The sequence below is a fragment of the Stegostoma tigrinum genome, chromosome 16 (genome assembly GCF_030684315.1).
Source record: "Stegostoma tigrinum isolate sSteTig4 chromosome 16, sSteTig4.hap1, whole genome shotgun sequence".
In the NCBI taxonomy this organism is placed as follows: Eukaryota; Metazoa; Chordata; class Chondrichthyes; order Orectolobiformes; family Stegostomatidae; genus Stegostoma; species Stegostoma tigrinum.
Window position 1 is genome coordinate 67,743,608 of NC_081369.1, and position 23,199 is coordinate 67,766,806.

A 23,199-nucleotide genomic window follows, 5' to 3' on the forward strand; every position below is an offset into this window, starting at 1 on the left:
AGAGAGAGAGAGAGAGAGATAGGCAGAGCTTGTGGGGGGGAAGAGAGAGAGAGATAGGCAGAGCTTGTGGGGGGGAAGAGAGAGAGAGAGAGCCAGAGCTTGTGGGGGGGAAGAGAGAGAGAGAGAGCCAGAGCTTGTGGGGGGGAAGAGAGAGAGAGATAGGCAGAGCTTGTGGGGGGGAAGAGAGAGAGAGAGAGCCAGAGCTTGTGGGGGGGAAGAGAGAGAGAGAGAGCCAGAGCTTGTGGGGGGGAAGAGAGAGAGAGAGAGCCAGAGCTTGTGGGGGGGAAGAGAGAGAGAGAGCCAGAGCTTGTGGGGGGGAAGAGAGAGAGAGAGAGCCAGAGCTGAGAGAGAGAGCCAGAGCTTGTGGGGGGGAAGAGAGAGAGAGAGCCAGAGCTTGTGGGGGGGAAGAGAGAGAGAGAGCCAGAGCTTGTGGGGGGGAAGAGAGAGAGAGCCAGAGCTTGTGGGGGGGGGGGGGGGGGAGAGAGAGTGCCAGAGCTTGTGGGGGTGGGGAGAGAGAGAGAGCCAGAGCTTGTGTGGGGGGGTGGGGGGTAAGAGAGAGAGAGAGTGCCAGAGCTTGTGGGGGGGGGGGGAGAGAGAGAGAGAGAGAGAGAGAGAGTGCCAGAGCTGGTGGGGGGGGGGAGAGAGAGAGTGCCAGAGCTGGTGGGGGGGGGAGAGAGAGAGAGTGCCAGAGCTGGTGGGGGGGGGGAGAGAGAGAGAGAGAGAGAGAGAGAGAGAGAGAGTGCCAGAGCTGGTGGGGGGGGTGAGAGAGAGAGAGAGAGAGAGAGAGAGTGCCAGAGCTGGTGGGGGGGGGGGGGAGAGAGAGAGAGAGTGCCAGAGCTGGTGGGGGGGGGGGGAGAGAGAGAGAGAGTGCCAGAGCTGGTGGGGGGGGGAGAGAGAGAGAGAGAGAGCCAGAGCTGGTGGGGGGGGGAGAGCGAGAGAGAGAGAGAGAGAGAGAGAGAGAGCCAGAGCTGGTGGGGGGGGAGAGAGAGAGAGAGTGCCAGAGCTGGTGGGGGGGGGGGAGAGAGAGAGAGAGTGCCAGAGCTGGTGGGGGGGGGGAAGAGAGAGTGAGAGAGTGCCAGAGCTGGTGGGGGGGGGGAGAGAGAGAGCCAGAGCTGGTGGGGGGGGAGAGAGAGAGAGAGAGAGAGTGCCAGAGCTGGTGGGGGGGGGGGAGAGAGAGAGAGAGAGAGAGAGAGAGAGAGAGAGTGCCAGAGCTTGTGGGGGGGGGAGAGAGAGAGTGCCAGAGCTGGTGGGGGGGGAGAGAGAGAGAGAGAGAGAGAGAGAGTGCCAGAGCTGGTTGGGGGGGGGGAGAGAGAGAGAGTGCCAGAGCTGGTGGGGGGGGGGGGAGAGAGAGAGTGAGTGCCAGAGCTGGTGGGGGGGGGGGGGAGAGAGAGAGAGAGAGAGCCAGAGCTGGTGGGGGGGGGGGAGAGAGAGAGAGAGAGAGAGAGAGAGAGAGAGCCAGAGCTGGTGGGGGGGGGGGGAGAGAGAGAGAGAGAGAGCCAGAGCTGGTGGGGGGGGGGGGGGCGGAGAGAGAGAGAGAGAGACAGAGCTGGTGGGGGGGGGGGGGGGGGCGGAGAGAGAGAGAGAGCCAGAGCTGGTGGGGGGGGAGAGAGAGAGAGAGAGAGAGAGAGAGAGAGAGAGAGAGAGCCAGAGCTGGTGGGGGGGGAGAGAGAGAGAGAGAGAGAGAGAGAGAGAGAGAGAGAGCCAGAGCTGGTGGGGGGGGGGGGGCGGAGAGAGAGAGAGAGAGAGAGAGCCAGAGCTGGTGGGGGGGGGGAGAGAGAGAGTGCCAGAGCTGGTGGGGGGGGGGGAGAGAGAGTGCCAGAGCTGGTGGGGGGGGAGAGAGAGAGAGAGAGAGAGAGAGTGTGCCAGAGCTGGTGGGGGGGGGGGGGGGTGGAGAGAGAGAGTGCCAGAGCTGGTGGGGGGGGAGAGAGAGAGAGAGAGAGAGAGAGAGAGAGAGTGCCAGAGCTGGTGGGGGAGAGAGAGAGAGTGCCAGAGCTGGTGGGGGGGGGGAGAGAGAGAGAGAGAGTGTGCCAGAGCTGGTGGTGGGGGGGGAGAGAGAGAGAGAGTGCCAGAGCTGGTGGGGGGGGGGGGGGGGGGAGAGAGAGAGAGAGAGTGCCAGAGCTGGTGGGGGGGGGGAGGAGAGAGAGAGAGAGAGAGAGTGCCAGAGCTGGTGGGGGGGGGGAGGAGAGAGAGAGAGAGAGAGAGTGCCAGAGCTGGTGGGGGGGGGGGAGGAGAGAGAGAGAGTGCCAGAGCTGGTGGGGGGGGGGAGGAGAGAGAGAGAGAGAGAGAGTGCCAGAGCTGGTGGGGGGGGGGGGGGGAGGAGAGAGAGAGAGAGAGAGAGAGAGAGAGTGCCAGAGCTGGTGGGGGGGGGAGAGAGAGAGTGCCAGAGCTGGTGGGGGGGGTGGGGGGAGAGAGAGAGAGTGCCAGAGCTTGTGGGGGGGGTGGGGGGAGAGAGAGAGAGAGAGAGAGAGAGTGCCAGAGCTTGTGGGGGGGTGGAGAGAGTGTACAAGACCTTGTGGGGGTGGGGGGAGTGGGGGGGCGCGAGGGCTTGTGAGAGGGCGCGCGATGGTGAGGGTGCATGGGGCGAGCGAGGAGGAGTAAAGGAGGTCTCATCCTGGAGACCAGTTACTACTGGTGTACCGCAAGGGTCGGTGTTGGGTCCACTGCTGTTTGTCATTTTTATAAATGACGTGGATGAGGGCGTAGAAGGATGGCTTAGTAAATTTGCAGACGACACTAAGGTCGGTGGAGTTGTGGATAGTGATGAAGGATGCTGTAGGTTGCAGACAGACATAGATAAGCTGCAGAGCTGGGCTGGGAGGTGGCAAATGGAGTTTAATGCAGACAAGTGTGAGGTGATCCACTTTGGTAGGAGTAACCGGAAGGCAAAGTACAGGGCTAATGGTAAGATTCTTAGTAGTGTAGGTGAGCAGAGAGATCTTGATGTCCATGTACACAGATCCTTGAAAGTTGCCACCCAGGTTGACAGGGCTGTTAAGAAGGCATACAGAGTTTTAGCTTTTATTAATAGAGGGATCGAGTTCCGGAACCAAGAGGTTATGCTGCAGCTGTACAAAACTCTGGTGCGCCCACACTTGGAGTATTGTGTACAGTTCTGGTCACCGCATTATAAGAAGGATGTGGAAGCTTTGGAAAGGGTGCAGAGGAGATTTATTAGCATGTTGCCTGGTATCGAGAGAAGGTCTTACGAGGAAAGGCAGAGGGACTTGAGGCTGTTTTCATTAGAGAGAAGAAGGTTGAGAGGTGACTTAATTGAAACATATAAAATAATCAGAGGGTTAGATAGGGTGGATAGGGAGAACCTTTTTCCTAGGATGGTGACAGCGAGCATGAGGGGGCATAGTTTTAAATTGAGGGGTGAAAGATAGAGGACAGATGTCAGATATAGTTTCTTCACTCAGAGTAGTAAGGGGATGGAACGCTTTGCCTGCAATGGTAGTAGATTTGCCAACTTTGGGTACATTTAAGTCGTCATTGGACAAGCATATGGACGTACATGGAATAGTGTAGGTTAGATGGGCTTGAGATCGGTATGACAGGTCAGTAGAACATTGAGGGCCAAAGGACCTGTACTGTGCTGTTATGTTCTATGTTCTAAAGGGAGGGATGGTGTGTGGGCTGGGGCACACGCGGGAGAGCGTGCATGGGGAAGGGGAGAGAAGGCTCATGCCTCTCGGAGAGGGGAGTGTGCAAGAGAGAAAGAGACTCTGAAGATAGATCACATGCGCGAGAGAGATGGGAGTATGTGTGTGTGTCTCTCTCTACCACCACGCAACCGTTCCCCCACGAATGCGTGCACCATTACACTTGCCTCCACACATGTAAATCTTTGGGGTAAATGTGTAATTGCTGATACATTTTACTTGGGTCAAAAAACCAGAATTTATAGACAATGGCATTTTATAAATTCCTACTTTAGAAATAAATCCAGTCTGAATCTAGGCCAAAACACAAACTGATTCTAAAAAGGCCCGGCACGGAACATGCAATATCTGACCTAAAATGTCGCCCCTTCTTCACCCTGATAAAACCTTTAGTTCTCTCAGGGCAGTGACCCGAAAGAAATAGAACATAGAACATTACAGCACAGTACAGGCCCTTCGGCCCTCGATGTTGCGCCGACCTGTCATACCGATCTGAAGCCCATCTAACCTACACTATTCCATGTACGTCCATATGCTTGTCCAGTGACGACTTAAATGTACCTAAAGTTGGCTAATCTACTACAGTTGCAGGCAAAGCGTTCCATTCCCTTACTACTGTCTGAGTAAAGAAACTACCTCTGACATCTGTCCTATATCTTTCACCCCCTCAATTTAATGCTGTGCCCCCTCGTGCTCGCCGTCACCATCCTAGGAAAAAGGTTCTCCCTATCCACCCTATCTAACCCTCTGATTATTTTATATGTTTCAATTAAGTCACCTCTCAACATTCTTCTCTCTAATGAAAACAGCCTCAAGTCCCTCAGCCTTTCCTCATAAGACCTACCCTCCATACCAGGCAACATCCTAGTAAATCTCCTCTGCACCCTTTCCAAAGCTTCCACATCCTTCTTATAATGCGGTGACCAGAACTGTACACAATGCTCCAAGTGCGGCCGCACCAGAGTTTTGTACAGATGCGGCATAACCTCTTGGTTCCGGAACTCGATCCCTCTATTAATAAAAGCTAAAACTCTGTATGCCTTCTTAACAGCCCTGTCAACCTGGGTGGCAACTTTCAAGGGTCTGTGTACATGGACACCGAGATCTCTCTGTTCATCTACACTACTAAGAATCTTACCATTAGCCCAGTACTTTGCCTTCTGGTTACTCCTACCAAAGTGCATCACCTCACACTTGTTTGGGGATTTACATATTACTCAATTATATCTTCTAACTGATTAGAGGTTTAACACCATCTTAATGTTCCATACATCAAACACTAATGCCCCTTTAAACTTTTAATTTTCACTTCTCTGTCTGATGCCATCATGCTCTAACACCCAAAGAAGGAGGAAGGCTGCAAAAGCTTGTGTTTTCAAGTAAACCTGTTGGACTGTAACCTGGTGTCATGTGATTCCTGACCTTGTCCATCCCATTCAACACTGGCACCTCCACATCATGAGTCTGTTCTGTTGGTAATGGTATCCCAGGTGTTGTGTTCTCTTTCCCATATTCAAGTAAAGCAACGTATTTTGAAGGATTTGGCCCATTTCATCTCTGAAGTCAGCCTTTCAGGCAGTACAGTGCTTCGAAGGGATCAGAACAATGGCTATCGTCTTCTCAGCGTTTAATTGAAGAAAATTTCATTTCATCTAGAGTTGACTGTTGAACACGAAGTCTGATAGTGAACAGGGCAACAGAGATGTGGTTCGTCTGTATACGAGTTGAACTTGACGTCACTGAATGTTTACAAGAAATGAAGGGCAATTCAGGCAAGCATTAAGCCGTAGCCCATGTACATTTGGTTATATAGCTTAACGGACATCATTCCACATCAAGTGCAGGACAAGATATGCAAGGTCGTTCCCCCATGAACTGGAACAGAGACTGAAACTGCCCAGTCACCATTTATTCTACACCACACTATATTCCCCAGGCTAATCAACACATTAGGGAGCCTGTAAGAATGCTTCATAAAGCTACAAAAGTATTTGTGATTACTCTTTCTTGGGTGGTGCATATGGAACCGACAAACCTGAACAAAGCGACCCAATGGCTGATTAAAAAGCTAGTCCCAGACTAACCTGCTCTGGTGAAGCTATATTTTATACAGCTGTCCATGTGTATTACATTTTGATATTGATGATAATTAAGTATCTTTTCCAAAAGCATGCAGGAAAATAGTTAAAACTTGTAAACTTCTCAAATCTGTTAAAATGACGTCAATTAAATGTTATGTATAGTTTCCAAAGAAATGCAGATACCGTCTAAACTGAACAGTGATTGATGCAAAGCACTGACGGACAGGTTTTTCCACACAGTGATTCATATGTAGAAGGAACCACGAGAGAAAGTAGTAGATGAGGTACAGTTAAAACATTTAAAAGACATCTGAACAGGGATATTAATAGGAAAAGATTTAGAGGGATATGACCCAAATGCAGGCAAATCGGACTAATTTAGTTTTGGAAACTTGGTCAGCACGGATGAGTTGGACTGAAGGGTCTGTTTCTGTCCTGTATGATTCTGGTTGTATTCAGTGTTCCCTCTGAGCTGTGCCTGAAAGTTGCCATGCAGATCGCACACTAATTGTCACTTTGGTTGCGATATGTGCAGCTGTGCCAGGCACTGCAGTAGTTGTGCCCTCAAAAAAAGGATGGATGTGTTGCCTTTGGTTGCTTTTAGTTAATTATGCTGCAGCTGTGGCCAATGATCACTTGAGCTTCTGGTTAATTTTTTAAAATCAAAACCATTCATTATTTGAAATACTTGCTCCTCAGCGCAGCAATCTCAATTTTTCCAGTCTCTCCACCTAACTCCAGTTCCAAGCCCCAAGTAACATAATGGTATCTGCTGTCTGCACCATCTCCAAAGCCTTTTCTTCCTTCCTAAAGTGTGAAGTCAAACAGTAGTTAATAAATATTTTTACAGCCAACAACTTAAACTCCACTCTATCCAGGACAAAATAACCCACTTGATTGGCACCAAAACCATCACGTTCAGTATTACTCCCTCCCCCGTCAATGCAGAATGGCACCTACAAGATAGACTGCAGCAACTCACCAAAAATTCTTAAATAGCCCCTTCCAAACCTGTGGCCTCTGCTGAGGAAGTGGAAGGGCAGCAGACTTATGGAATACCACCACCTGCAAGTATCCCTTCATGTCACTCACCATCAGTGCCATCCACCTGAATCATGCTGCAAAATCCTCTCATGGAATATTTCTCAAGTCTGCCAACATACACAGGCCATGTGGTGTGGTAAAGTATAGCATTGGTATGTTATACTGTAGGAAAGTATCGTGTTGGTATAGTATAATGTTCCTTTTTTTTCTGTCAGTGTTGAAAAGATTGGATTTGCATTTCTTTCTGCAGACTCCTCTGGTCGAAAATGTTTTGAGCTTGTTGATAAGATTAAGGAGAACTTGACAAGATGAAGCGCGGAGCTGTATTTCCACATAATGCTTGGTTCTGGAATGTAGGGTTGAGCAGGCCCTAGGTCTTTATTAAAAATATGGCATTGCCTTCATGCCTATGATAGATTTGAGTATCCCAGCAAACCCCTGGCAGTTCTTCCAGTTCCCCTGCAGTTGAACTCTGCTGTTTGTGCCTTCACAAACACAAGTATGATTCCCGATCACTGTTGTTCTCACTGATCTACGTTGCCTCTCAGACAAGTCGTGCCTTGATTTGTAGTTCTTGTCCTTGTTTTCAATTGACTCCATGGTCTCACCCCTTCCTTATCTCTGTATTCTCCTCCAACTCTACAACCCTCTGAGATCAGTGTGCTCCTCGAACTCTGTCCTGTTGTCTGCTCCCAATATCGGGTGCTTCACAACTAGTAGTTGTGCCTTCAGTTGTCTAACTGAACAAACCTGGAATTCCCTTGCAGTATCAGTCCACCTCATTTTCCTCTTTTCATTCGTTGAAACTGAACCTCTTTGACCAAATATTTAGCCATTTGATCTGATATTGTCTTGTGTGGCTCAGTGTCATGTTCATTTTATAATGCATCTGCGAAGCCTCTTGGAACATTTTCTTTCAGTCAATGTTCTTTTTATGAATTTGGGTTTGTTGGTTACTGCTGCCCACCAATACTAATGTGTCGTTTAGTACAAAACCATATGATTTATTCAGATCAATTAGGCTGCCCCAAAATTCAGTGTTGCATGGAGCATAATCATTCCAAAAAATGGAAGTTCTCACAGTCAACTTTGTATTTGTGATTTTTGTAAATGATTTGGATGTAGGTGGATTAGTAAGTTCCCGGACAATACAAAGGTGGGTCACATTGTGGACAGTGCAGAGGGCTGTTCTAGGTTACAAAGGGACGTTGACAGGATCAGAACTGGGCTGAGAAGTGGCAGATGGAATTTAACCCTGAAAAGTGTGAGGTGATTCATTTTGGAAGGACAAACTTGAAAGCAGAATACAGGGTTAACGGAAAGATTCTTGCCAGTGTGGAGGAGCAGAGGGATCTTGGGGTTCATGTCCACAGTTCCCTGAAAGCTGCCACCCAGGTGGATCGAGTTGTTAAGAAGGCATGTGGTGTGTTAGCTTTCATTAATAGAGGGATTGAGTTCCAGAGCCGTGAAGTTATGCTCCAGCTATACAAAAGCCTGGTTTGGCCACATCTGGAGTATTGTGTCCAGTTCTGGTCGCCTCATTATAGGAAAGATATGGAAGCGTTGGAAAAAGGTGCAGAGGAAATTTACCAGGATGTTGCCTGGAATGGAGGGAAGGTCTTATGAGGAAAGGCTGAGAGAGCTAGGGCTTTTCTCTTTACAATGACGAAGGATGAGAGGTGACTTGAAAGAGGTGTACAAAATGATCATAGGTGTAGATAGAGTGGACAGCCAGAGGCTTTTTACTAGGGTGGAGGTGGCTATTATGAGGAGGCATAGTTCTAAAGTGAGTGGAGGTAAATAAAGGGGAGACATCAGAAGTAGGTTCTTTACTCAGAGAATGTTCGGGGTGTGGAATGTATTGCTGGGGAGGGTAGTGGAGTTAGCCTCATTAGGGGCATTTAAGTGGCTGTTAGATAGGCACATGGATGACAATATAAGGTCGGGGTGGAGATGAGATAGACCTCCGGTTTAGGGTAAAAGTTCGGCACAACATTGTGGGCCGAAGGGCCTGTACTGTTCTATGTTCTAACTAGCAGAGCACAGAGGTAAGAATGGTGTGGTTAGTGATGATGGTTTGATTTTTCCTCTTTCCAGGAGTGAACTATGCATTAATGTAACTTATTTTTAACTGTTTCAGAAAGCAATTGACCTTGTAACTAAAGCCACAGAAGAAGACAAGGCAAAGAACTATGAAGAGGCATTGAGGCTGTATCAGCATGCAGTGGAATACTTCCTGCATGCCATTAAATGTGAGAGTTCTCCATGGACATTAATGAACCAGTTGGGTTACCAGCTTTTTTATTCCCAGATTTAATTTTTCTAACTAAATTCAAATTCACAATCTGCCATTGTGGGATTTGAACTTGCATTCTCTGGATATATTTTATTTCAGGAAATGTGAGCAGAGCTGGCATGGCCAGCATTTGTATCCACCCCCAGTTTTTTGGGGATGCCATGTTGTGCTGTCGCCTTGAACGGCAGTTCATCTGGTGTAAGTACACCCAAAATGATGGTAGGAACGGAGTTCCAATTTGGCTCACTTCAGACAGATTGTACACCAAGCTCACCACAAGCTTTGAGTCTAATACCTGCCCTATGTTGAATTAGTGGGCCTCAGATTGGACATTGGAGGCACAGGATTGGACTTCAGTACCCTTGGATCAAAGGGAGCAGAGTTCAGGACTTCTCCTGAATAATACTGAGGGACCGCTGAATTAGAGAGAGGGGAAATCAGCTGCTGTTCCTGCTCCTGTTCATTATTAAATGCCCCCTGCTGCTGACCACTGTTGACTGATTTGTGAATATGTAAAAGATTGGCTAGATTGGTGAAATGTCAGCAGATATCCAGAGACAGGGTATCACTGGGTAGTGGAAATATGCCCTCATGCTGTCATCAGTACAAGCAGGAAACATTTTCTGGTGACTCGTAACCAGGTCTCTCCTTCTGGGATGTTGGAGGCAGTGCCCCATCTTAGGGTTACTGTAGTCAAGATATTCCACTGTTTTCATTGCAGATGAGGCTCATGGAGAGAAGGCAAAGGAGAGTATTCGAGCGAAGTGTGTTCAGTACCTGGACCGTGCAGAAAAACTGAAGGAATATTTAAAAAACAAAGACAAACGCGGCAAGAAGCCAGTGAAAGAAACACAGCAAAATGACAAGGGGTATGGATGGGGGCTCATTTGGGAGAAAAACTGGAATAATGGTCATGTGCATGGCTAATGGAGATTGATACATGCATTACTCAGAGTGGGAGGTTGGCAGACAGTTTACTTCCCTGGGTGAACATCTGGAGAGGAGCGGGTAGGCATAAACAGTATGGTGATGTGAGGTGGATGCATATTATTGGGTTTGATGAGGAGTGGAGAGGGAGTTACCACGAATTAAAAGTGAATCAGTTGGTACTAAAATTGGAAGTCCAGGTGAACATTTTGCATGAGGGTGAGGTATTAATGGAAGAAATTACAGGGGAATGAAAATCTGTGTTTGTGACAGACGATAAGGTGTGTTTTTATGTGCTTGTTCTCATAGTGAATGGTGGCTGGGTGAAGTTGAATATAGATGATACGTGTTACACTATTATCTCTTTGCTATTTGCTGATTTCTTAATATTTTCGTAATTACCTTTTCATATTTAGCAGTTTCCAGTTTTTATATTTATTTGAACCTGCTATATGTGAACTTTTTCCTTTCACAACCCTAACCATTTTCCTGCATTATTGCTGTCTGTGTTGCTGCAATTCACTTGTTTCAATTCCTCCTCTCCTAGGAGCGACAGTGATAGTGAAGAAGAAAATCCAGAGAAGAAGAAACTGCAGGAGCAGTTGATGGGTGAGTGTAACATGTTCTCATGCAGCCAGATACCTGCATCTTAGTCTACTTCGTCTTGATGTTAAGGATTTTAAACACATGGTTGAGAATTTTGGAAGCATTGCTTGGCTGGAAACCAGTGTAGATCAGTGAGCACTGAATTTATGGATAAATAGCATTTGGAGTGAAATTGGCAGTAGAATTCCAGAGTTGATGGATGGGGCAAATGAAAATATGAATCAGCAAGCACTTTACATAGTCGCATTTTGCAAGTATGGATGAGGCTTTCAGTAGCAGATAAGCTGAGGCAAGGTTGCAGATGGGTGATATTTTGGTGATAGTGGGCTTGGTTATAGAGAAAATGTGTAACAAAGCTCAAGGTAAAATAGGATGCAGTGGATGTGAATAGCCTCAATTTTGGATGAGCTGCAGACTGTGGCCAGGGAGAGGGGCAAATTCAGAAGTAAGCGAATGGAATTTGTGGCAGAGATTGAAGACAATGGCTCAAACAGGACTGGATGCCACTCAAGACCCCTTAGGGATGAGCAATTATAATCAGATACCAGACACAAATCAGATACCAGAAATGTAGCAGAATGCAAGATCTAGTGAGAGGCAAGAATTGAGGGAGATCAATATTAGTAGAGAAATGGTGCTGGGAAAATTGGGGTTGAAGATCCCCAGGTCCTGATACTTTACGTCCCAGAGTGCTTAAGGAGATAGCACTAGAAATAGTGGATGCATCAGTGGTCATATTCTGGGATTCTGTAGACTCTGGAGCAGTCCCTGCACATTGAGGGGGGCTAATGTCACACCAATATTCAAAAAGAAGGATAGAGAGAAAACAGGGAATTGCAGACCAGTGAGCCTTATGTTGGTCGTGGGGAAAATTCTTGAATCCATTATCAAAGACTTTATAGTGGAACATTTAGAAAGCAGGAGCAGAATCTGACAGTCAGCATGGATTTATAAAGGGCAAATCATGCTTGACAAATTTGTTGGAAATCTATGAAGGTAGAGTTGACAAGGGGGGAGCCAGTCGATGTGGTATAATTGGACTTTCAGAAAGTGTCTTAAAGTTTGCAGATGATACCAAGTTGGGTAGGAGGGTGAATTGTGACGAGGATGCAAAGATCCTTCAGCATGATCTCGACAGTTTGGCTGAGTCGGTAAATCAATGGCAAATGCAGTATAATTTGGGGAAATGAGGTTATTCACTTTAGAAGCAAAAACTAGAAGGCACATTCTACCTGAATGGCTGTAAAGTGGGAGAGGGGAGTGTGCAGCAGGACCTGGGTGTCCCTGTGTACCAGATGCTGAAGGTAAGCATGCAGGTACGGCAGGCAGTAAAGAAGGTGAATGGTATGTTGGCCTTCATTGCGAGAAGTTTTGAATAAAGGAGTAGGGAGTAGTTATAGGTGTACAGGACCTTGGTGAGGTCACACCTAGAATATTATGTGCAGTTTTGGCTTCCTTTTCTGAGGAAGCATGCTCTTGCTCCCGAGGGAGTGTAGCGAAGATTTACCAGGCTGATTCTAGGGATGGTGGGACTGATGTATGGTTAGGATTGTTTTCGCTGGAGTTCAGATGAATGAAGGGTGTCTCGGAGACACTTATAAAATTCTAACAGGACTGGACAGTGTAGATGCAGGGAGGCTGTTCCTGATGGTAGGTGCATCCAGAACCAGAGGTCAGCCTTGAGGGAGGCAACTAGATATAGCACTTGGGGCAAATGGAATCGGAAGGGAATCAAAAGTTATGGGGAGAAAGCAGGATTAGGCTATTGAGCTGGATGATCAGCCATTATCGTGAAAAATGGCAGAGCAGGCTTGCAGGGCTGAATGGCCTCTTTCTCCTCCTATCTCCTATGTTTTCTAAGTCGCTGTGTCTGAAAATCAAATTGTCAGTCAAACTAGATTAATAATTGAACAGAGCCTTTCCACACCTTCATCCATTCATTTAATTGTTCATGTATTTAAAAAATACATTTGTTTGCTGGTGAGGCAGTGACATTGTGGTAAGTGTCATTGAACTGACAATCCAGAGGCCCAGGCCAATCTCCTGGCAATTTGCTTAGTCTGACCTAAATGTGATTCCAGACCGGTGGCAATCTGACTGTTAACTGTGCTCTGAAATGGCCTGGCAAGCCATCCATTTCAAGAGCAGTTAGGGATGTTGCCCAGATTATAGAATAAAGGAAATTTAAAAAAAAACACTTTACATGAGACTACAGGAGGTACCACAATAGAGCAAGAGTTCTTTTTGAATTGGAATTGCTGTTGTAGTTTGGAAATGGTGGCCAAAGTTTGGTGACAAGCTTCCACAAATAGTCATGTGATAATGATCAGCTCAGTCTACTTAATCTCTCCTCATCAGATAGTCCTTTCTTACCTGGTATCAGTCTAGTGAATGTTCTCTATACTGCCTCCAGTGCCAGTATATTTTTGCTAGATGAGGGGCCCAAAACTGTTCACTGGCCTAAATATTACCATGTATAGTTTTAGCAAACTATTTGCTGCATTCCCATTGAAATAAAGGCCAACGTTCCATTTGCCTTTCTTATTACGCCCAAACTTAAATGCTAGCTCCTTGTGATTCATGGGTGAGTAGTCCCAAATCTCTCTCTCATAGCTTTGTTTTTTCTTCATTTAAATTGTATTCAGCTCCTCTATTTCTCCTGCCATTGTGCTTAATCTCAGATTCCCCACATTATATTCCATCTGACAAATTTTTGTCCTCTGACTTAACCTGTCTATATCCCTCTGCTGACTCTTTGTGACAATCTTACCAAATGCCTTCCCACCCATTTTTGTGTCAGCTACAGACCTCGCTGTTGTGCATTCACTTCCCTCATTTAAGATTGCCAACCTGAAAATGTCCCCGTTAACCCAACCCTGTCTTCTATTCACCAGCCAGTGGTCTATCCATGCTAACGTATTAGCTCCAAAGCCATGAGCGCTTCTCTCATTTAGTAGCCTAATACGTGGAATTTAATCAAATGCCTTTTGAAAATCCAACTGTGTTGCATTCGCTATTTCTCCTTTACCTAGCCTGCTTTTATTTGCTCAAATTATTCTAGAGTAACTTTGTCAGACTTGTCTTCCCTTAAATTAAGCCATGCTGACTCTGCTTGATTGTATTATGCATTTCTAAATGGTCTGCTATTGTATTCTTTATAATAGACTGTAACATTCTCCCATATCACATGTTAATCTAATTTGTTTATAGTGTTTGTCTCCTTCCCTTTTTAATTAAATGTGGTGCATTGGCAAGTTTCCAATACATCTCAAGAACTGAATTTAGAAGAATGTTGGTAAAAAGTGTTGGATTGTTGGTAAAAAGTGTTGGATTGGGTTATAAGGGATAGGATTTATAATCATCTAGAAAAGAATAGGTGTGCATGCTGGAATGGATAGAGATAGAGGAAGCTGATGTGCTGAAAATTTTGTCAAACATTAAGATTGACAAGTCGCCAGGCCCGGACCAGATTTGTCCTCGGCTGCTTTGGGAAGCGAGAAATGAAATTGCTTCGCCACTTGTGAAGATCTTTGCATCCTCGCTCTCCACTGGAGTAGTACCTGAGGACTGGAGAGATGCAAATGTAATTCCTCTCTTCAAGAAAGGAAATAGGGAAATCCCCGGCAATTACAGACCAGTAAGCCTCATGTCTGTCGTCTGCAAGGTGTTAGAAAGGATTCTGAGGGATAGGATTTATGACCATCTGGAGGAGCATGGCTTGATCAAATACAGTCAACACGGCTTTGTGAGGGGTAGGTCATGCCTCACAAACCTTATCGAGTTTTTTGAGGATGTGACTAGAAAAAGTTGATGAGGGTCGAGCTGTGGATGTGGTGTATATGGACTTCAGTAAGGCATTTGATAAGGTTCCCCATGGTAGGCTCATTCAGAAGGTCAGGAGGAATGGGATACAGGGGAACTTAGCTTCTTGGATACAGAATTGGCTGGCCAACAGAAGACAGCGAGTGGTAGTAGAAGGAAAATATTCTGCCTGGAAGTCAGTGGTGAGTGGGGTTCCACAGGGGTCTGTCCTTGGGCCTCTACTGTTTGTAATTTTTATTAATGACTTGGATGAGGGGATTGAAGGATGGGTCAGCAAGTTTGCAGATGACACAAAGGTCGGAGGTGTCGTTGACAGTATAGAGGGCTGTTGTAGGCCGCAGAGGGACATTGACAGGATGCAGAGATGGGCTGAGAGGTGGCAGATGGAGTTCAACCTGGATAAATGCGAGGTGATGCATTTTGGAAGGTCGAATTTGAAAGCTGAGTACAGGATTAAGGATAGGATTCTTGACAGTGTGGAGGAACAGAGGGACCTTGGTGTGCAGATACATAGATCCCTTAAAATGGCCACCCAAGTGGACAGGGTTGTTAAGAAAGCATATGGTGTTTTGGCTTTCATTAACAGGGGGATTGAGTTTAAGAGTCGTGAGATCTTGTTGCAGCTCTATAAAGCTTTGGTTAGACCGCACTTGGAATACTGCGTCCAGTTCTGGTTGCCGTATTATAGGAAAGATGTGGATGCTTTGGAGAGGGTTCAGAGGAGGTTTACCAGGATGCTGCCTGGACTGGAGGGCTTAGCTTAATAAGAGAGGCTGACTGAGCTTGGTCTCTTTTCATTGGAGAAAAGGAGGAGGAGAGGGGATCTGATTAAGGTATACAAGATAATGAGAGGCAGAGATAGAGTTGATAGCCAGATACCATTTCCCAGGGCAGAAATGGCTAGCACGAGGGGTCATAGTTTTAAGCTGGTTGGTGGAAAGTATAGAGGGGATGTCAGAGGCGGGTTCTTTACACAGAGAGTTGTGAGAGCATGGAATGCGTTGCCAGCACCAGTTGTGGTAGCAAGGTCATTGGGGTCATTTAAGGGACTGCTGGACATGCATATGGTCACAGAAATTTGAGGGTGCATACATGAGGATCAATGGTCGTCACAACATTGTGGGCTGAAGGGCCTGTTCTGTGCTGTACTGTTCTATGTTCTATGTTCTAATAAATTGTTTCGGGATAGTCAGCACGGTTTAGTGAAGGGAAGGTCGTGCCTCACAAACCTTATTGAGCTCTTTGAGAAGGTGACCAAACAGGTAGGTGAGAGTAAACCAGTTGATGTGTATATGGATTTCAGCAAGGCGTTCGATAAGGTCCCCCACAATAGGCTATTGTACAAAATGCGGAGGAATGGGATTGTGGGAGATATAGCAGTTTGGATCGGAAATTGGCTTGCTGAAAGAAGACAGAGGGTGGTAGTTGATGGGAAATGTTCATCCTGGAGACCAGTTACTAGTGGCAAGGGTCGGTGTTGGGTCCACTGCTGTTTGACGTTTTTATAAATGACCTGAATGAGGGAGTAGAAGGATGGGTTAGTAAATTTGCAGACGACACTAAGGTCGGTGGAGTTGTGGATAGTGACGAAGGATACTGTAGGTTGCAGACAGACATAGATAAGCTGCAGAGCTGGGCTGAGAGGTGGCAAATGGAGTTTAATGCAGACAAGTGTGAGGTGATGCACTTTGGTAGGAGTAACCGGAAGGCAAAGTACAGGGCTAATGGTAAGATTCTTAGTAGTGTAGATGAACCGAGAGATCTCGGTGTCCATGTACACAGATCCTTGGAAGTTGCCACCCAGGTTGACAGGGCTGTTAAGAAGACATACAGTGTTTTAGCTTTTATTAATAGAGGAATCGAGTTCCGGAACCAAGAGGTTATGGTGAAGCTGTACAAAACTCTGGTGCGGCCGGACTTGGAATATTGTGTACAGTTCTGGTCACCGCATTATAAGAAGGATGTGGAACCTTTGGAAAGGGTGCAGAGGAGATTTACTAGGATGTTGCCTGGTATGGAGGGAAGGTCTTCCGAGGAAAGGCTGAGGGACTTGAGGCTGTTTTCATTAGAGAGAAGAAGATTGAGAGGTGACTTAATTGAAACATATAAAATAATCAGCGAGTTAGATAGGGTGGATAGGAGAACCTTTTTCCTAGGATGGTGACGGCGAGCACGAGGGGACATAGCTTTAAATTGAGGGGTGAAAGATATAGGACAGATGTCAGAGGTAGTTTCTTTACTCAGAGTAGTAAGGGTATGGAACGCTTTGCCTGCAACGGTAGTAGATTCGCCAACTTCAGGTACATTTAAGTTGTCATTGGATAAGCATATGGACGTACATGGAATAGTGTAGGTTAGATGGGCTTGAGATCGGTATGACAGGTCGGCACAACATCGAGGGCCGAAGGGCCTGTACTGTGCTGTAATGTTCTATGTCTACCTTATTGAAACCTTCTTAGGGATTTGGAGTTGGACAGGGAGGTTGTTCATCCGTATACAACAGCCTAGGACCAGAGGGCATAACATCAGAATAGGGAGTCCCACATTTAAAACAAAGTTGATCACCAGATGAGTCTGGAATTCTTCGCCACAGAGGCTGTCAAGGCTGGGTTAGTAAGTATATTCAGAAGTGAGATAGACAAATTTTGAACCAGTAAGGGAATTGAGTGTTATGGGGCAAGGTAGGAAAATGGAGTCTTGGATTATTAGCTATGACCTCGAAATTTCAGACTAGACTCAAAGGGCTGAATGGACTACCGCTGCTACTATATCTTGTGGCTTTATGAACTCAGGCATAGCATATGAAGTTTCCCATTTGTTTTCAAGTGTTCACATTCTGTATTCTCATTTCAGATCACTTTTTTGAATAGATTAATGTATGCTTTTTGCACATTCTATGCATTAAGTTGGCGAATGGTTTGTGAATAAATGCAAACCTGTGGTATTATCACTTTTTGGGGATTTCATGAATTTGAATCTTGGCTAGCAAAATCTTCATATTTCAAAAAAAAGATTTTGAAGGTTTCTGACAGTGTGTTTGTAACTTTGTTGTTAGCAGTCACAGTCTTGTTCCGTTATAGGTGCTATTGTGATGGAGAAGCCCAATGTGCGATGGAATGATGTAGCCGGTTTGGAGGTAGCAAAGGAAGCCTTGAAGGAAGCAGTGATTTTACCCATCAAGTTCCCTCATCTGTTCACAGGTATGTTTTTATATTTCAAAGTTTACTTTTGTCAGAGATTTACTTCTAACTCAGCAAGGGAGTTGATGGCTTAGTGGTTTCATCACGAGGACCCAGGTAATGTTTTATAGACCTGGATTCGAATTCTGCCATGACAGATGCAATTTGAATTTGGTACAAATCTAGAATTTAGACACTAATGATGATTTTTTGATTTTATTGTCGTGTGTATCGGAATACAGTGAGAAGCTTTGTTTACAAGTGGTACAGGCAGATCACAGCAAGCAAAGGGTTGCGAGTTGCACATTTTGAGTCTATGGTCCATTCAGCAGTCTGATAATGGCTGGAAAGAAGCTGTTGATGCTTTTCACTCTCAACCTCCGTTCCGTTGCTGTAGATTGGGGGGGGGGGGGGGGGCGGTGTTCTCTTCCTTTCTTTCTGAAGTTGATGATCAGTACATTAGTTTTGCCGAAGTTGAGAGACAGATTGTTTTCATTGCACCATGCCACCAAGCCCTCTGTCTCCCTTCTGTATTTTGACTCGTCGTTAGGTATCCATTGCACCTAGGTGTTGTAGTGAACTTGTAGATTGCGTTCATTCAGAAATTGGTAACACAGTCGTAGGTGTGAAGGGAGTACAGTAGGGGGCTGAGGGCGCATCCTTGGGGCACTGCAGTGTTGAGTGTTATTGTGGAGGAAGTACAGTTACCTATCCTCACTGCAGCCTATGGTTCAGAAAGCTGAGGATCTAGTTGCAGGGAGAGAAGCCGAGACCAAGATCTTGCAGTTTTGAGATCCATCTGGAGGGGTTAATGGTGTTGGAGCTGTAGTCAATGAGCATTTGACATAGGTGTGTTTGTTGTCCAGGTGTTCCAGGGATGAGTGCACGGCTAGGGATGTGGCATCCTCTGTGGACCTGTTACGTCGGTAAAGCCATTGTTGATTTTGGGAAAAACCTATCTGGTTCACAAAATGTTTTAGGGTAGCACATCTGCTATCATTACTTGGGACCTGGCTTACATGTGACTTCAGGCTCATAACAATGTGGTACACTGTTAATAACCCTCTGGGCAATTATGGATAGGCAATCAGTGCTGGCATGGCTAGCGATGCCTACATGTGAATGAACGTTTTTTAAGACCCTGTTCACTTTGCAGCCTGTGTGTTTCTTGCCTGTTCCCTATTTGCTGACAGGTCCTGAGGTACAGTCCCATGTTTGTTTTTTGTTTTCACCTTGTCTGAACAGTTCTGAGCAAGGGTCACTCTACCCGAAACATTAACTCTGATTTCTCTCCATAGATGCTGCTAGATCTGCTAAGCTTTTCCAGCAATTTCAGTATTTGTTTCTGATTTACAGTATCTGCGGTAAATTCACCAAAGATCTTCAGACAGCACCTTCCAAATCCATGACCACTTCCATCTCGAAAGACAAGGGCATCAAATACATGGTAACACCACCACCTCCAGGTTCCCCTCCAAGTCACTCACGATGCTGACTTGGAAATATATTGCTGTTCCTTCGCTGTTGCTGGGTCAAAATCCTACAGTTCCCTCCCTAATAGCATTGTGGGTCAACCCACAGCAGGAGGATTGCAGCAGTTCAAGAAGGCCGCTCACCACCATCATCTCGCAACTAGGGTTGGGCAAGAAATGCTGGCCAGCCAGCGATGCCCACATCCCACAAATGAAAGGAACAAAAAAGTTCTTTAGGTCTTTAATGAGGAACTATTGTTAGTCAGTTACAGCTGAGATTTGTACAGCAATGTTTTGGATCAACAGCAGAAAGTTAAAGAAATTGTGTTCAAGGTTGACTGAGATATGTAAAAGAGGTCTGTAAGGATATGGGATTAAGGCTGATTGATTTGAAGGTCTGTCGAAAATGCAAAATATTGAAAATAGAATCTAAAATAAAATGGAAAATATTAGAAACACTTAGGCAGATCTTAACAAAAAACAATTAAATGTTTCAGGAGCCGTGGTTGTGAGAGGAGAAATAGGAAGATGGGGAGGATCAGTGTGTGGCTTGAGGTATGACGCAGGAGGAAGGGCTTCAGATTCTTGGGACATCAGGGCCAGTTCTGGGGTAGGAAGAACTCATTGAATAGGACTGGGACCAGTATGCTTATAGGAAGATTCGCTTACATGTATTAATCTAAATTGGCAGGGAGTGGATCTGAATATAGAGGTTGTAACAAGTAGTAAGTTGCATAAAAGACTTGACCATTTTGAATAATACTGAAGGATTGCTTCAGATTATTAATTAGGAACAGATTAAGAAGGATTACGAGAAATATAAGCATGGATGAAATATGGTCCTGTCAGAGTAGCTTAAAAGAGTGTTTTGGCCTGAATAGGAGTATTGCATCCAGTTCTGGACATGATTTCGGAAGGATGTGAAGATATTTAGAGACGGTGCAGGAAAGGTGCACAAGAACGTTTCCTGGGCTGAGGAACTTCAGTTAGGCAGATTTGAGAAGTTACGACAGTTTCTTCAAGAAAAACAAAGGTTGAGAGGAGATTTGATTAAAGTGCTCAAAATCATGAGGGACCAGGATTGAGTAGATCTGGAAAAGTTGTTCCCACAATGAAACCATCATGAAGAAGAAGGCGCATAGATTGAAGGTAATTGTTGAAAACAGCAATGGTGATGTGAGGAAAGAGTTTTTCACAAACCTAATGGCTCAGTAAGGAATGCAGTGTAAGCAAGTTTAAATGACTTGTTAAAAAGAGAATTTGTTTATTGTCTGAAAACTGTAACCATTCTGTGAGCAAGACTTAATAGCAAAAGAAATCCAACATATTTAATTTCTTTGTGTTCAAAGAAATTTGATTTAGGTTGGGTGGAATGTGTTGATGTAAGAAACGGAGAAAGACAGCTGACTCAAGTCAGCCCCTCCACCTCTGTACTCACAACACAGTAAAATTAAAACCTTCAAAGACATCAAAATTGATCCCAAAGATTCCTAACCAGTCTTCCTGAATAACTTTATGTATAATTGGTTCCAGACACTGGGTCTGTAGCTTAAACAAAAGTCTTAACAATTTATTAACAATACAGTAACTTCAGCAGGGAAAAATTAAAGAAAAATGTCATCTAATTAGTGTCTATGATTAAACCCAATACCATTTGTTTTCAGCTCTGTTCAGACAAAAGACAGACAAACATAGTTAAGGGATAAATTTTAAAAGAAAACCACAAATCTGGCCAAATTACTTGTGATTTTCATAACGTATTATTCCACAGGCGATATGATTGTTCCTTGGTTGATTTTCTGAAGGTTACAATCAGTGCCACCTTTTCAGGTTACTGTGAGGAAGTTTCAGTAATATGTGTGACCTATTTTTTTACTCTCATGATGGGAGGTCATGCGGGGAGTTCATAAATCTTCATGCTGTAGCATCAACAGCCAAAATCCTCTCCGAAACCTCCAGTTCAAAACCTGGTTCCTTCCTCTGTTTGACTATCATGTTCTCTCCCATACATGCTGGCATGAATTCCCAGGTTCTGACCTCATTACTGGCCAACCATCTGCTATCTGGTTAACATACTGCTTGCTCCAGTATCAGAGTGTTTGTAGAATCCTTTGATCAAAGAATAATATACATTTAACTTCCAGGCCCAGCCTCTCAAGCATTTTCGTTTAAAGAGGTGGCTGTTCATAGTCCAGTTGTCTCCTTTTAGTTCTCCGCTCACAGTTCACAGCTCCAAACCAAAGCTGATATAAAGAATGAAGCAAAATACTGAAAAATCAGCAAGGGTTCTAAGAATAACTGAATTGGTTGCATGATATATTCCTTCTGTCCCTGAAACAATCTGTGTTTACTCTTGTCACAATTGATAAACTGCTGTCACTAACTGGTTCAATTCATATTGTGCTCTTTACATTTTTTGTAGGTAAACGAACTCCTTGGCGTGGGATCTTGCTTTTTGGTCCACCTGGTACAGGAAAGTCCTACCTGGCCAAAGCTGTAGCAACAGAGGCAAATAACTCCACATTCTTCTCTGTGTCTTCATCTGACCTGATGTCCAAATGGTTAGGAGAAAGTGAAAAGTAAGTGGTACCTCAAATATCTGAGCAAAGACAGTTCTAGCTCTCTGCTGAGTTTTAACAATAGTTAAGTTTATAGAAGGCTCCCTTCACCGTCTCCCACTGTCCAATTAGGTAGAGTATTTGGGAGGTACCTGGAAAATGCTATTGCAGAGACTTTGTCAAGGGAGGATCAGGATTGGTAGCTTAACATTCCAGGATACAGATGTTTCAGGTGGGCTAGAGGGGGATATAAAAGGGGTGGGGGAGTTGCGCAACTTGTTAAGGAGAATATCACAGCTGTACTGTGGGAGGACACCTAGGATGGCTCATATAGCGAGGCAATATGGGGAGAACTCAGGAACAGGAAGGTTGCAGCCACAATGTTTGGGGTTTACTATAGGCCTCCCAAAGCCAGTGGAAGATAGAAGAACAGATATGTAGGCAGATTTTGGCAAGATGTAAAAGTAACAGGGTTGTTGTCATGGGTGATTTTGACTTACCATATATTGACTGGGGCTCACTTAGCGCTTGGGGCTCGGATGGCGCAGAGTTTGTAAGGAGCATCCAGGAGGGCTGCTTGAAACAGTATGTAGATAGTCGAACTAGGAAAGGGGCTAGACTGGACCTGGTATTTTGAATGAGCCTGGTCAGGTGATGAACATCTCAGTGGGGAGCAGTTTGGGAACAGCGATCACAATTCACTAAGCTTTAAGGTACTGATGGATAAAGATAGGTGTAATTGTCAGGTGAGGGTGCTAAATTGGGGTAAGGCTAATTACAACAATATTAGGCAGGAACTGAAGAATGTAGGTTAGAGGCAGATGTTTGAGGGCAAGTCGACATATAGTAAGTGGGAGGCTTTCAAGTGCAAGTAGCTCAGAACTCAGGACTGGCAAGTTTCTTTAAGGAGGAAGGATAAGTGTGTCAGGTTTAGGGATCCTTGGATAACAATTCATATTGTGAACCTAATCAAAAAGAAAAACGAAGCATTTATTGAGGCTAGGAGGCTGGAAAACACAAAGCAATAGTGGGATACAAGGAAAGTTGAAAGAAACTTAAGCAAGGAGTCAGGAGGGCTAAAAAGAGTCATGAGAAGTCATTGGCCAACAGGATTAAGGAAAATCCCAAGGCTTTGTATACATATATAAAGAACAAGAAGGTAGCCAGGTGGAGGGTTGGCCCACTCAAGAACAGGGAAGGGAATTTGTGTGGAGCCAGAGGAAATGGGCGAGGTACTAAATCAGTACATCGCATCAGTATTCACCACAGAGAAGGACTTGATGGATGATGAGTCTGGGGAACGGTGTGTAGATAGCTTGGGTCATGTTGAGATCAAAAGGGAGGAGGTATTGGGAGTCTTGAAAAACATTAAGGTAAACAAGTCCCCAGGGCATGATGGGATATACCCCAGAATACTGAGAGAGGCAAGGAAGGAAATTGGGGTCTTGAAGGAAATCTTTATATCCTCACTGGCTACATAGAACATAGAACATAGAAAAGTACAGCACAGTACAGGCCCTTCGGCCCACGATGTTGTGCCGTGGAATAATCC

General features: G+C 45.3%; 1 protein-coding gene across 1 annotated transcript in view; it reads left to right on the plus strand.

Moving 5' to 3' along the window:
- LOC125459828 (vacuolar protein sorting-associated protein 4A) overlaps positions 1–23,199 on the plus strand; it is a 60,526-nt gene that overhangs the window by 17,341 nt on the left and 19,986 nt on the right. The window contains exons 2-6 of the mRNA XM_059651828.1: positions 8,928–9,039; positions 9,805–9,952; positions 10,558–10,619; positions 17,519–17,638; positions 21,512–21,668. Of these exons, the coding sequence (XP_059507811.1) occupies positions 8,928–9,039; positions 9,805–9,952; positions 10,558–10,619; positions 17,519–17,638; positions 21,512–21,668 (599 nt within the window). The remainder of the gene's footprint in view (positions 1–8,927; positions 9,040–9,804; positions 9,953–10,557; positions 10,620–17,518; positions 17,639–21,511; positions 21,669–23,199) is intronic.